This window comes from Centropristis striata, chromosome 10, assembly GCF_030273125.1.
Source record: "Centropristis striata isolate RG_2023a ecotype Rhode Island chromosome 10, C.striata_1.0, whole genome shotgun sequence".
NCBI lineage: Eukaryota > Metazoa > Chordata > Actinopteri > Perciformes > Serranidae > Centropristis > Centropristis striata.
In genome coordinates this window covers 11431595-11444606 of record NC_081526.1, presented here as the reverse complement: position 1 = coordinate 11444606, position 13012 = coordinate 11431595, and the positions used below count along the sequence as shown (strand labels likewise).

At 41.7% G+C, this 13012-nt stretch overlaps 2 protein-coding genes across 2 annotated transcripts; both read right to left on the bottom strand.

Annotated features, from left to right (window-relative positions):
* Positions 1 to 3135: 3135 nt before the first annotated feature.
* Positions 3136 to 7785, bottom strand: LOC131979453 (leukocyte cell-derived chemotaxin 1-like). Its single transcript, XM_059343440.1, has 7 exons — positions 7714 to 7785; positions 7422 to 7556; positions 4994 to 5134; positions 4763 to 4876; positions 4490 to 4643; positions 3882 to 4069; positions 3136 to 3363 (listed from the first exon to the last, which is right to left on the bottom strand). The coding sequence occupies exons 1-7, from the start codon at positions 7783 to 7785 to the stop codon at positions 3136 to 3138; spliced, it is 1032 nt and encodes a 343-aa protein (XP_059199423.1).
* Positions 7786 to 8721: 936 nt separating this feature from the next.
* si:ch211-199f5.1 (protocadherin-8) lies at positions 8722 to 12703 on the bottom strand. Its single transcript, XM_059343083.1, has 3 exons — positions 10132 to 12703; positions 9840 to 10038; positions 8722 to 9561 (listed from the first exon to the last, which is right to left on the bottom strand). Exons 1-3 carry the CDS (start codon positions 12595 to 12597, stop codon positions 9248 to 9250), a joined length of 2979 nt encoding a protein of 992 aa, XP_059199066.1. The 5' UTR covers positions 12598 to 12703; the 3' UTR covers positions 8722 to 9247.
* Between the last annotated feature and the right edge of the window lie 309 nt (positions 12704 to 13012).

Below are 13012 nucleotides of genomic sequence, written 5' to 3'. Positions count from 1 at the left end.
AGAGTACCACAGACCCCCGCCTGACTGTGCTTGTTTTGATGGGCAATGATGAAAGCACAGGTGGATGCGAGAAAGCTCCCCTCCCTCGGCTGCTGCGGACTCCTCGTCTGTGGTTTCCTATTAGCACAGGAGTGGAGGTTTGCAGTCTGGCTGCTGGGCACAGTGGGTCAGTGCTCACAAAGCTCTGTTTGTTCCCTGGCCTGCAGGGCTCCCAGGGTAAGCTTGGCTCCAGAGGGGAGACAAACAAAAAGGCACCACTGTCTCACACACTGAAGCTGCTCTCCAACACATTCGTCTTTTCTACTCAATGGAGGTACATTTCTCTTCTTAGGAGAGGGATGGCAAAAGGAAACAAGTTTTTTAGAAACAGGGCCTCAGGATAACAAAACTGCTGTTGTTGTGAGCTATGTATTTTTTCTCAGTTTAAATGCCATTTTGAGTTGTTGCTTGTGGTGATGTGTTTTTTTTTTCTCCCTCTCTGCTTTGTGTTTTTCATCTCCTTTTGTCTAGCTTAGACTCAGAGCTCTTTGTCTTGTGCTGCTGTATCAACATATTCTGAGTGAAACCCAAGGAAACTGCCAACAGCAACAGGCACATAACACATCGTATTTAAATTTCAGCTGCAGTTGCTAACTTTAGATATTATATAGTCCTGTTGATTCACAGCTGGCGCTGTAAAGATACGAATAGGTGTCTCACTTAATCCATAATTTTGAGGTATCTCTTACATCCATATAGGTTGTCTGCCTGTGATTTCTAAAGATGAAATAATGCACAGAGCCCTCTCCCAGCTGCTGTCAGGTCAGACATTCACTGTTGTGCTGCAATCTGCAGTCCAAGTATAACTCCATTATTGAGGGGACTTTAAAATGGGAGCTGTGTGACACACAGCGGGATGATTTAGTTTAATGACCATGGCAGTGACAGTGCTGTGATGGAAATTGGACTCCCCCTGCAAATTTACATCACTTGAGGGTACTTGGGGCTCTTTTAGCGGCTGCACTCCAGAGCACGAGCCATCAGGAGGTCCTGGATATGTCATGCTTGTCACCTTCCTTTAAGTGCATCTGCAGACGTGGGAGAGGGATTAATATTATATAGCCTACGGAAGCACAGAGGCCGTCTTATCAGCACTGCAGATGTGATAAGCACCTCTACCCCCATGAAAACCAGGAAAGATCTCCAAGCAAAGAGACAAGCATCTCTTTGTGTTGTTTCCTCACACTGCTTCAGAGTTTCAATGCGGCTTTAGTGGCAGATATGGTGCAATTTCACATCTGTTGTAATTTGATGTGCCTGGATCACCCTCTGTGAAATCGTCTTGATCGCAACATGGCTCCTTTCAATTATTTAGAAAGTTGGCATATGGCTTTAGAGATCGTAATCTGATTTCTTTTGATTTTGAGGTATTCAGAATAGCCTCTACACCACAAGCCCCAATAACAGCTGTGCGGAAAAAAAGGAAGGATGTTTTTGTGACGATGTTATTTGGTAGCTTAGCACCCAGACTCCTCTCTTTTCATAGAAAAAAACATATACATTTATTTATTTCATAAAAATGTGACTTTTATGGAAATATTTTCCATCATTGGCATGACACTCATCTCACATTAGTTCACATCAATGCAGATGTCAGTGTGCACAAATTGCATTGCCCTCAAACTGATTCTGAGCTGTGAATGGAAGTTATGGCAACCATTGCTGTCACTTCAGTTTTATCAGAAAAGCACCCGGTGGAACCATGGAAACAAGATGTGACACAAAAATCATCTACATCAAAGCCAGCATATACTGTAATTAGAATTTATTGAAGCCTACTCAGTCAGAAAAGGTACATGATCTGCTGAGCCTTTGGATCCAGTCCCATACCTTCCATTAAACATAGTACAGCACATTAAGCTTTGGTATTACATGATGCAAAGACGAATGCGCTCATGTGTGAATATGTTGCAGCAAATGGCAAATATGGCATTTATGTCTTCCAGTTCTACAGTATGAAAAGAAGCTGCCTACAAGGAGAAAGCACCTGTTTATATGTAACATATTTCATCTGGATGAAAATAATAGTATATTATCAACACTTGAGGTGTGATAATATAATCATACAACATGATATGCATTTCATACACACAGGCAGAGAGGGGCGCAAATACATAAAAAGATATCTTGTTACAGGTAATACTTGCTCATGAAATGTATTAAAAATAAAATTCAAAATACTCAAATGAGAAAATCTAGTTAATTATAAGTGATTTAAGTGAAATACTGTGTATATAAATATGTGTCTTATTTGAGATTAAACTGACATATTAAATACTGTATTTGAAAAAAATTCAAATACACAAATACAGGCTTATTAAGTATTTTGTTACAAATGGCATCATATTTTTTTGAACAGTCCTCCCTCCAAAAACGACCCCATATGTATGTTTGTATTTATCTGTGTCCTTTGGGGGCAGTAGTAAAATTATGTATTAATTGTGTGTAAAAGAAAAGATATAAAGAACACCAAAGTCCACTTTGGGAGAGCAGGATGGGTGATGGATGGGTCAAACCAACACAGGAGTTTGACCCAGAAAGCCGGCGTTCATGTCAACAATAGTCAACTTTATTATTTAAAGTAACTTAACTTGTATGTGAAGCCAGTGCATAGATATATCTACATCACCTTTTATGTTACCTATACCTCACTTTGGATAGTTTCTTTTTACTTCCTTTAATTATCTTTTGTAACATCTAACCATGTAATTATTTTTCCAAGCCTCACCCAGTAGTTTTGTTGCCTAAACCTAATCAACACATACATTTAGATATGGGGATATGTAGACCACCAGCCATCAGTAGTGGGGCTGATTTAAAAAAGGGCTGTAACATGTGGTTGTATGGCTTGGAGGACTATTTTTTTGTCCACTGAAATAAAAATGCCAAAATACCCTAAAGGAATTAAACACACAAATACATTTCATTGAAATACTGCAGATCTCTGCTCGGAGACACAGATTTCTGTCAGAATTTACAGTCAAACTCAAAAAAAATAAATATCTGCATGCACAACTGCATAGAAGCTGGAAGTTTAGAGACCTTGAGGGTCTTCTTCTAAAAAAAGACATTTTCTCACAAGTGTAGCGTGTTTTCTTACACAACCCCTAATATGCGTGCCACCCACCAGCGACAGGGCATAATGACTCGGCAAGCTACCTGGCATCCTCTGTGGTTGTAAGGCCAGGGCCAGTAGCCACGCAGGGGCTCGCATATTCTCTGACAGTGAGTGTAGCCGCGTTGGCATTCTGAGCAGCAGATCCCCTGGTGGTCTAACATGGTGTCAAAGGTCATGGCGCCTTCCTCTCTGGCCCCTCCGCTGCGCTGCAGTTTTGAAGCAATGTTAATTTTGAAGAGCAATCTTTTTATTATTTTAATCTATACTCATTTGCAATTCAAATGCTTTCAAAAACTTCTCATCCTCCCAAACATGTGACTACAGTCCTCTTAGGCAACATGAATTTTTATAAGCAATGGGAATTTTCACTTCAGTTCATAAGTTCATCAACTTGGAATTGCAGCTGTTACCCTAGTGACCTGTGATCATAGCCCCTGATATGACACCTACTCAACAGCAGCAGCAGTATATCAGCTGGCAGATGTTAGCACATTTCAACCAGCCTGTGCTTCTATTTCAGAGAAAATACATTTTTTAATAAGGCTGGCATTTACACATGAAGACATCTGAAAAGTGTTGACAAAACAGAGAAACTTCAATTCCTAATGTTACTTTGAGGACTGCTTCAGGGCTCAGTATAGGCCTCTTGATAGTTAATCAAAAATTCACCAGCTCCGGAGCCTTGTTTACCATAAACAGTGCTGTTGATGAAGTTGGTACTCACATGATAGGGGTTTTCGGGATTGTATGCTGACCCTGCAGCAGACTGCCCCCCTTCCTCTTCTTCCCTGACTCTGGAGGTGTCATCTTCTGTGTGACTCACCAGGTTCCTCTCCTCAGCAGCTGCATCCAACTCCTCTATGTTAAACTGCCGTTTGGCTCGCTGTGTGTCTCTCTTTCTCCTCTCCCCATCTGTTGGAGCAGCCACAAGAGGCGAGAGTATTGGGTCAACATCCACAAGACGCCATACATGTCCTCAGAGCTCAATCCTACATAGCTGGGGCTGTCTCAGATGTCCTGAATAATTAAATTAGCAGCAGTGATTTCAAGCAGTCTTGCATATTTCAAGATCATTCTTTTTTAATACAAGACCGGAGCCTTTTTTAGTGTACTCTAAATGTAGACTGTGTTCAAGATGTTTCACCAACTTCGCAGACAAGGCTGCACATTTTACAAGTGTGTCAGCAGATAAGCAGGGCAAACACGGCCGAGCTTTGAATAAACTATGATAGAATGTACAATAATTTAAATGGAAAGGACCACGCTCTGTCACAGCGGGCCAGGTTGGAGTGAAGTAAAACATAATTTTTCGAAAGGAGAGAAGAAGGCAACCTTTAGGGTAGATAGGTTGGAGCCAGTAAATGGGAAGTTCTCTGCAAAGACCCAGAATTTTGTTGCTCAGAAAGCTGGTGTCCTTCAGAGGCTGCTCTGCAGAAACCCATATGAGGAAGTCATCATCAAACTTAGCTGGAATGTCTTCATCTGTCTGCAAAGAAGAAAAATGTAATGTCCTTGAATCAGACAAAGAAAACACTTTAAACACTGACATTTCTTTTTTTTTTCTTCCAAATTTGCGACGTTCTGTATCAAGTTGTGTGCATATACCAGGTCAAACATCAGCGACTCTTTGTTGTGAGCTCCCATGTGTGGAAGGCGGGCTTTGATTTGGGATTTTATATAGCACTTGTCTCCTCCAAAGAAGCGGATTCCGGTTATTCCCTGCACCAAATCACAGAGATGCCATGTTTACACTCACAGCTTTGCTACTTTGCTAAGCACACAGAAAGTCTCGGCTGAACTACCTCACGAAGAGAGAACAAGGACAAACTCACTCACAATTTGAAAGTCATGAATCTCCACAGCTTCCTCAGCTCCACTCCCAGTTTTAAAGCTCTCCAGGTTGTTGTCTGAATCAATTTCCACGGAACCCTGCCTCACCTCTCCATTGATGTTCATACTGTAACGAACATTATAAACCTGGCAGCATTCAAGGTGGAACGTTAAAGTGTCTGATTAGTCAAGTAATGTAAATCATACCGTAGCAAACACAATAGAAATGAGATACACACAAACAGGCTGCACGTCGTTCCTGCAATCCCCCTGAACAGTAATTATTGGCGTTTCTTTTCTAACAGAAATCCTGTGTATTTTAAGCACGCTGAGCAAAGCACCACAGGAGATGTTGCTGCAGACCTTGATTGGAATGTTTGCCCTACAGGTAAGCTCAATAGGACACATAAACATTACACTATTTCATATGTATGGAGCAGAGTAACAGAAACTATTTATATATTTTGTATGTATTGTAACAGAAATAAAGCTGCAATGTCATAGTTTGAATTGTGATGATGGATTTTATAATTAATAGCGTGTCTTTGCCATTAACATAAACACCTCATGTACAATAATGCCTAAAATAAAAGCTTTGGTAACACTTTATACCAAGGGATAAAAAGGTACACATATTAAGTAGTAACTAAATAATCACTAGCATGCATATAAGTTGCATATTCGAATCATTATAATGCCTTATTCTGAAAATACATTTCCTCTATTATCTTATTAACAGTTTTCCCTCAATAACTTCATCATTGCTGCTTACTGAGTGTATATTCCGTACAATATAATTTGTAGCATATTCCATTAGATTGCTCAAATAAAGTAACATATTCTAAATACTTTGGACATCTTGCTGACCTCATTTGTCTGGGTTTTATATTCCCAACACATTCCTGACAGTGTCCTCACAGTGCGTGTCCTCTGTCATTGACATGTGGCAGGTGCACTGCACAATGCACAAATTGTTGCACTTAAGAAAAAAAAAATCTGATTCAGAGAAATGCATGCTTGATAAGAATTTTAGAGCAAACAAAATAAAGTAGAAGGGCACTCAGAGAGCACAGACCTCTGCCAAGGCCATGCCCTATCTCTCACTGTTAACAAGAGTGAGAAACACTTTGTGTATCCATCCTGTGATTTTGGTTCACTCAGAAATTGATTGGGTTTTTTTTCTCTAACTATTTCACCAACTTTTATGAAAATCAGGCTTTTAGTTTTCCATAATCCTGCTGAAAGACAAACAAACCAACAGAACAGAATACAGCAATTATTTAATAAAAGGTAATCCTGTTACTTGGTTACCGTAACTCCCCAACCCTATTGATAGTAAGTAAGGTAGTTGTTGAATATGAATTATGATCTTAATAGGCTTTGCTTAGTATAGTAAAACAAATTAATTCTACCTAATTAACACTTAATAAATATGGTTTATTCTTGTGTAACAAAAACAAAGTGCAAATAGTGTCCAAATAACTTGAAAATAAGTCCTTATAACACAGCTCCTTATTCTAAAGTGAAGTCTTGCTAATAATTAAGTCACAGTCTCACACTTTTTAACCCACGCAAGCTGGCTGTTCTAAAGTTGCCTCATTAAGTTTATTATAGCTCACAACATCTACATTGCACTGCATTGATTCACAGATTGTTTTCACATGCAGCGGTAGAAGTCAGCACAAATATCTACTTACTTGACAATGGCAAACTTAAGTTTGGAAGACTTAAGTCACACTTATTCTGACACTATTAACACTTGTGCTTTTATGTTTCATAGAAATGAAACCAAAGATATTACGTGTCATTTAGGAAGAATGACAGATTTTTGTCTCCTGCTTCCTCCCACAGACCAAAAACATTCAGCTTAGGTCTAATTGGTGACTCCAAATTGCCCGTAGGAGTGTATGAGAGCATGAATGGTTGTCTGTTTCTATGTGTCAGCTCTGTGATAGTCTGGCAACCTGTCCAGGGTGTACCCTGCCTCTCGCCCAATGTCAGCTGGCTCCAGCCCCCCACGACCCGAGTTCAGATAAGCGGTTAAGGATAATGGATGGATGGACTATTTTAGTGGTACTACCACCTTATAAGACCCATACTGAGCAAAGCATAATACATAATTCATGATCCTTACTTATGATCATTAAGGAGTAAATAAGATGTTATTGAGGGAAAACTGGTAGTTGTAGAATGTGGTCATTCAGAATAAGGCATTAATAAGTCCTTAAGTGACGAATAAAGAGCCAATATGCTACTTGTATGCATGCTAATAAGCAACTAGTTAATGGTACTTTAATACAAAGTGTTACCAATAGTTTTTATTATCTAAGACTGTACTTTGGATCCATTTCCTACTAAAAGCATCCACGCTTTACACATCTGTTATTGAAGGTGCACTGTAATAACGACAGCATAAACCTCAGAGGACACTTACATTTTTATCGCTGACTTTCCACAGGTAGAGAGCAGCCATGGATGCACATAACATCAACACTGCACCGACAATAAGAGCCACAGCTCCAAATCTCAGAAGGCGACTGACCGCAGAGGAGGTCGGCGGGCTGCTTTGCTCCTTCACAAAGTTCAGCAGAGGCAAAGTAAGAAAAGACACCCACGATAAGAGTAACAACTGATAACTCTGCTGGAAACCTTAAGAGTTTGCAGAATCTTCCAAGTCATGGATGTCAATAGTATTTGCAATCAAAAACTTATTAAGCCCATCTTACCGGAGGCGTGCAGTGTTCAAAACAACCAGATCCATGAGTGGTATTTTGGATTTTTTCCATAGTCTCTTTCATGCTGTCCTCGATAATTCCTCAACTAATACTGCTGCTTCTCTTTGGAGAATGGGGTTATCCACCAGGAGGCTTTTTCACATTTGAGTGTGAATGACGCACAGTTGATATAAATTCTTTGAGCTAAATTCTTCGTCTGAATGTTACCTGTATAGGTCCAGTTCGCCTAAAGCAAGGTGGCCATCCTGTGGCACCAAACTAAAACAAGACACAAGGCAAGAAAGCAGCTATGAGCTCAGACTGGCTGCTGCTACAGGCAGTGATGTAATGGGTGCTGGGGAGGTTTTTAGCTAATCTTTCAGTCAGGGTTAAGAGGAAAACATACATGTCAGTTACGCTTTATACTACCTGATATAACTGGATGTCAAATATGATATCAATTTGTATAAATGCTGCAGATTTCCTCCTGTTTTTGTCTGGTTACAGGTGAGGAATGAACAGATTGCACTCCCTGTGACTCTCCTAAGCTTTTTAAATTGCTACAATATGCAACAAGACAGCACTGACTTGCAATAGCATACACAATGAGAGACACACAGGCATAACCTTTGACTAATGATTCATTTTCTGATTTGACAATGGGAGAAAGGGACTTTCGTGGTCAAGGTTACTCTGTCTTTATCATAAGTTAAAAAGAAGAAACATAGTAAGAAAAATTAATTCAAATGTGCAGTGCTGCAGTTGCTTGGAAACAGACTGAACCACATTTTTGGATAATTGGTAAGCTGGGAGGCAATCAGAAAAGGTGAGGAGATTCTTTGACCTTCTGGGAAAAAAAAGTGTAATTGTAAGAGCATTTGATTAGAAATGCAATATTTGCATGCAGATTGAGACATACTATTGTGTATCATGAAAAGAAAATGACATTGGCTTATGCTTGCTATCAATTAAACTGTGATCGTTGGAGGACCACATTTTATTTATTGCAGCTTATAAGCCTTTAAGGCAAATGAAATGCATTCAGTTGGCTAATTGAGGTTATTCTGTGGGCTTTTGTGAATATTTCCTTATGACAATAGGTTGTACTTCTCCTATAAAATTATATTTGAGTCCTGACAGCTCCATTTTTTAAACTCAGTGTTGAGAAGCAAAACAATTTAGCTTTTAAACGTTTATTTGTGCAACAATGTGACAAAACCTACCACAAACATGGTAATCTTTCATATTGATTGTTTTCCACAGCAGAGAGGCCCATTTAAGCCTAAATGTCCATAGGTCATGCCCCTTAAATAGTAACACATGCTCTTGAAAAGTCATAATAATAAAATTCTTTTTTACATTGAGTCATTATGAAAAATATATTATTGATGTACAAAATCTTGCATATTACACATGATACATTGAACAGTCTTATATGAGCCACATGACATACTACAAAACACTGCAACAATCCAACATAGAGTCAGTAAAGATAAAAGTACTGTACAGTATAAAGACTGGATCCCTTTTGATGACTGTTTGATTTTTAAGAGTTTGTGTACTCTGGAATCGATATCTCATCTGTTTCCTGTATTCTGGCTGGTGTCGGCGGGCCAACGAGAATATAATCAAACTCCTGGTGTTGGACTTTCTCGTACACGCTTTGCAGCCCGTTGGTTTTGGGTATGTGAGCTGGGTAGTAGTTTTCCCTTCCGGTGTTCCGGGGAAGTGAAGCGGTCTTGTTGAAAGTTGACAGATGCGGTCCGCAGGCCATGCTCGTGTTGGGCCTCGTAGCCGAAGGGCTCCAGCATCGGTCCGAGTGTCCCAACACTTTGCACTCGCTTGTACATGCCCAGAGACCTGTGGAAAACAGCAGGGCTGTCAGGGTGTAATATGAATACATTTGCTGGCTCACCTGCTTCAGGGTGTTTGGTGTTGGAAACCCCAGTGAGCCCAGGTAAAATAAATCATAATGTGTCCGCTGTATTAGAAAATGCATTGTTGCAACTGGCTACAATTTGGCTTGGATATAAATCACGCTACGAGAAGCAACAGGAATTCATGCCACAACACTGCATGGATTTCACCTCTAATATGACAAATCTTTTATTTTATCTCTATGCTTCTATGACACTCACTGTTTGTCGGCGGCGACTCTTTTTTGTGCACATCTCCACTTATGTCAGAATCACTGTCATTGAAGTCACTGTCCCCTTTTCCACTGTCCTTGCCACTGATGTGGGGATCTCTTGCTGAGATTGTGGTGAATGAATTACCCTTCCAAATTGTTATCGGTCTGACTGTCTCTTTCCCGTATCCTGGTAGTGTGGAATAACCCTGCAAAGACACAAACACAAGCAAATTTTGAGTCAAAATTCAAAAGTTGGTGCAAAAATAAACTTTTAATATCTGTGAAAAATAATGACTTACCTTTAATTTCCCCTCCATCAACCTGCTGTTTGACTCAAAGATGCCTGCTGTCTGCCTGCCGTCCTCACAGCCTGTCTCTGTTGTGTTGCTGCTGGCCAATTGAGGTTTCTCTGGGAATGGATGGGCATCAAACACTTTGCCTTTGTGGTTGGCGATCAATGAATCAACATGACCACTTTCCACTTTCTCCACATTTGGTACGTCTTCTTTATCATCATACCCCTCCTCTCTCGTCTCCTTTTTCCGGCGGCTGCAAATGGTTGTGATGAGAATGATAGCCAGCAGGAGGAGGGAGCAGCTCCCTGCCAGGACAATGATTATGGCTATGGACATGTCCCATTCAAAGAGCTCCTCGCTGCCATTTTCAGCCAAGGAAGGCATACTGGGTAGAGTCCCTTCTATGAAGCTGAAGTGTATAATGGCTGTGGAGGTGAGCGCCGGGGATCCATTGTCATTGACCGCCACTGTGACTTTGACATTGTCTGTGAGATCATACGTCAGCTGTCGGCTCACGTGCACCTTCCCTGTGTCTTTGTTGATAGAGAAACCCAGGTGTCCCCCCTCGGTGATTTTATAGGACAGCTGTGCATTTATGCCCTCATCAGCATCTGTGGCCTTTATCTGGGTTACCACATAACCTGCAGGTGCATCTTTGGGCAGGAAAACCTCAGCGGATCCTTTGTAAAGGGGTGGCTCTATGATAGAAGGTTGGTTGTCATTCTGATCAACTATTTTTAGTCTGATGACAGCTGTGCTCTGCAGCTGTGGTGACCCCCCATCACTCGCTTGGATGTGTATGTCAAGCAGTTTCATCACTTCATAATTAAAACTTCTGAGTGCATATATGGAGCCAGACACCGAGTTAAGGGACACAAAGGTGTTCACTGGGGACCCCATGATGACACTGTCCACCAGTCTGTATGTAATTTTGCCATTATTGCTCAGATCTGCGTCGCTGGCCTCCACTGTGGTGATATAAGCGCCGGGGGCGTTGTTTTCCACCACTGAAACTTCATAGACAGCTTTAGTAAAGTGAGGGGCGTTGTCATTCTCGTCAGTGAGTCTAATGGTATACTGAGTGATCTTTCTCAGCGGAGGTGACCCAAAATCCTCTGCCATGACCGTCAAGTTATACTCACTAATCCTCTCCCTGTCCAGCACCGCTGCTGTCACTATCATGTAGCTGTCCTCGTAAGCCTGTCGGAGTTTGAAATGGTCGTGGCCGTATAATGTGCAGTGGACCTGGCTGTTCACACCCGAGTCCCTGTCCAAGGTGCTGATCAGCGCCACCAGACTGTCCTTGTCTGCCGCCTCGCTGATGTACGCGATGCCCGTGGTTATGGAGGTCATCGGGGTGATGCTGATTTCTGGGGCATTGTCATTAACATCTGTGACGTGAATGATGATTTTGCACACGGAGGGGGTCGGGTTGGGTCCCAGATCGGTCGCCTGCACGTCTAGCTCATAGGTGCTTTTGTCCTCAAAATCCACAGGGCTCCTGAGCGTCAGCCGACCTGATTTATTATCCACTTGGAAAAGTTCTCTGATCTCGTGAGAAACCTGTTTTCCGAACCCGTAGACCACCTCTCCGTTCAGACCCTCATCAGCATCAACTGCGTTTAAGTCCAGGATCACAGCGCCAACCGGTGCGTCCTCTGGCAAACTGACTGAAAAACTATTCTGGTCAAAAACGGGACTATTGTCGTTAAAGTCAGTCACTTTTATAGTGATCTTTGTTGACCCTGATCTGTAAGGGTTCCCTCCGTCTGTGGCGACCAGCTCCACAGTGTATGATGACTGACTCTCCCTGTCTAGCTCTTTCATTAGCACCAATTCCGCATATTTAACCCCATCCGCTCTCAGGAGCACATCAATGGTAAAATGACTGTTGACAGATATTTGATAGCTTTGGATGTAGTTTGACCCCACATCCGCGTCCGCAGCTGGGTCTAAAGGGATACGGGACCCCACTGCTGCGTTCTCTGAAATCTCCACTATAGATTCCTTGTTTGGAAACTCCGGAGAGTTGTCATTAATGTCCTTTATTTCCACTTCGACGTGGATCAATCTGTAGCGCTCTTTGGAAAAATTGACTACATCAAAAGTGATGAGACAGTGCAGAGTGTGTCTGCAGATCCTCTCCCTGTCAATCCGTTCCCCGACAATGAGTTCCCCGTCGCTTTCTCTCACCCTGATGAATGAATCATTGAATTGTTTCATCATCCTGAAATTGGTCTTGGAGGAATGGGACAGACTCAAGGACATGTCCTTGGCGAGGTTTCCGATGACTGTACCTGGTGCGTCCTCCTCATTGGTGTGGTATCGAATAGTATTTCCCTCGGACAGAGCCAGTGAGGCAAATAAAAACTGATGGATGGAGAATATAAAAATCCACCTGTGCCAATAAGTTACGCATCTGCCCCGTATCATCTTCGTAGTAATCTTTCCCTCGGTAAGCAGCCTCATTGTGTGCAGAACAGTTCACCTCTGGAGTGAGCTCTCCATGCAGCTCCCCGCTTTTATGAACTGAACTGTGCTGGAAGTGAAAGTTACTCGCTCCTTTGCGCGCAGCCAGTCAGATACGCTTGTTGCCTCGCCTTCAACACAGCTCAAAATTCTGCAGTGGCGGGGTTTATACAGCTCCTCATGCTAATGAGACGAAGTGTGACCAATCCCTCGCTTTAGAATTAAAAATACCCCCTTATGAAAAAAAGCTCTAAGCCTGTTTTTGAGAAGGAAGTTGCAAAATAGAAGAAAAGGGCACAAAGATATGGCATTGCTTGAAGATAGTCCCTGCTCTGTTTATCGTCTTTTTACAGCCATTACCGAGTGATGGTTTTATTTAGCAAAAAAAAAAAAAAGCCTATTTCTCCTTCTTTTG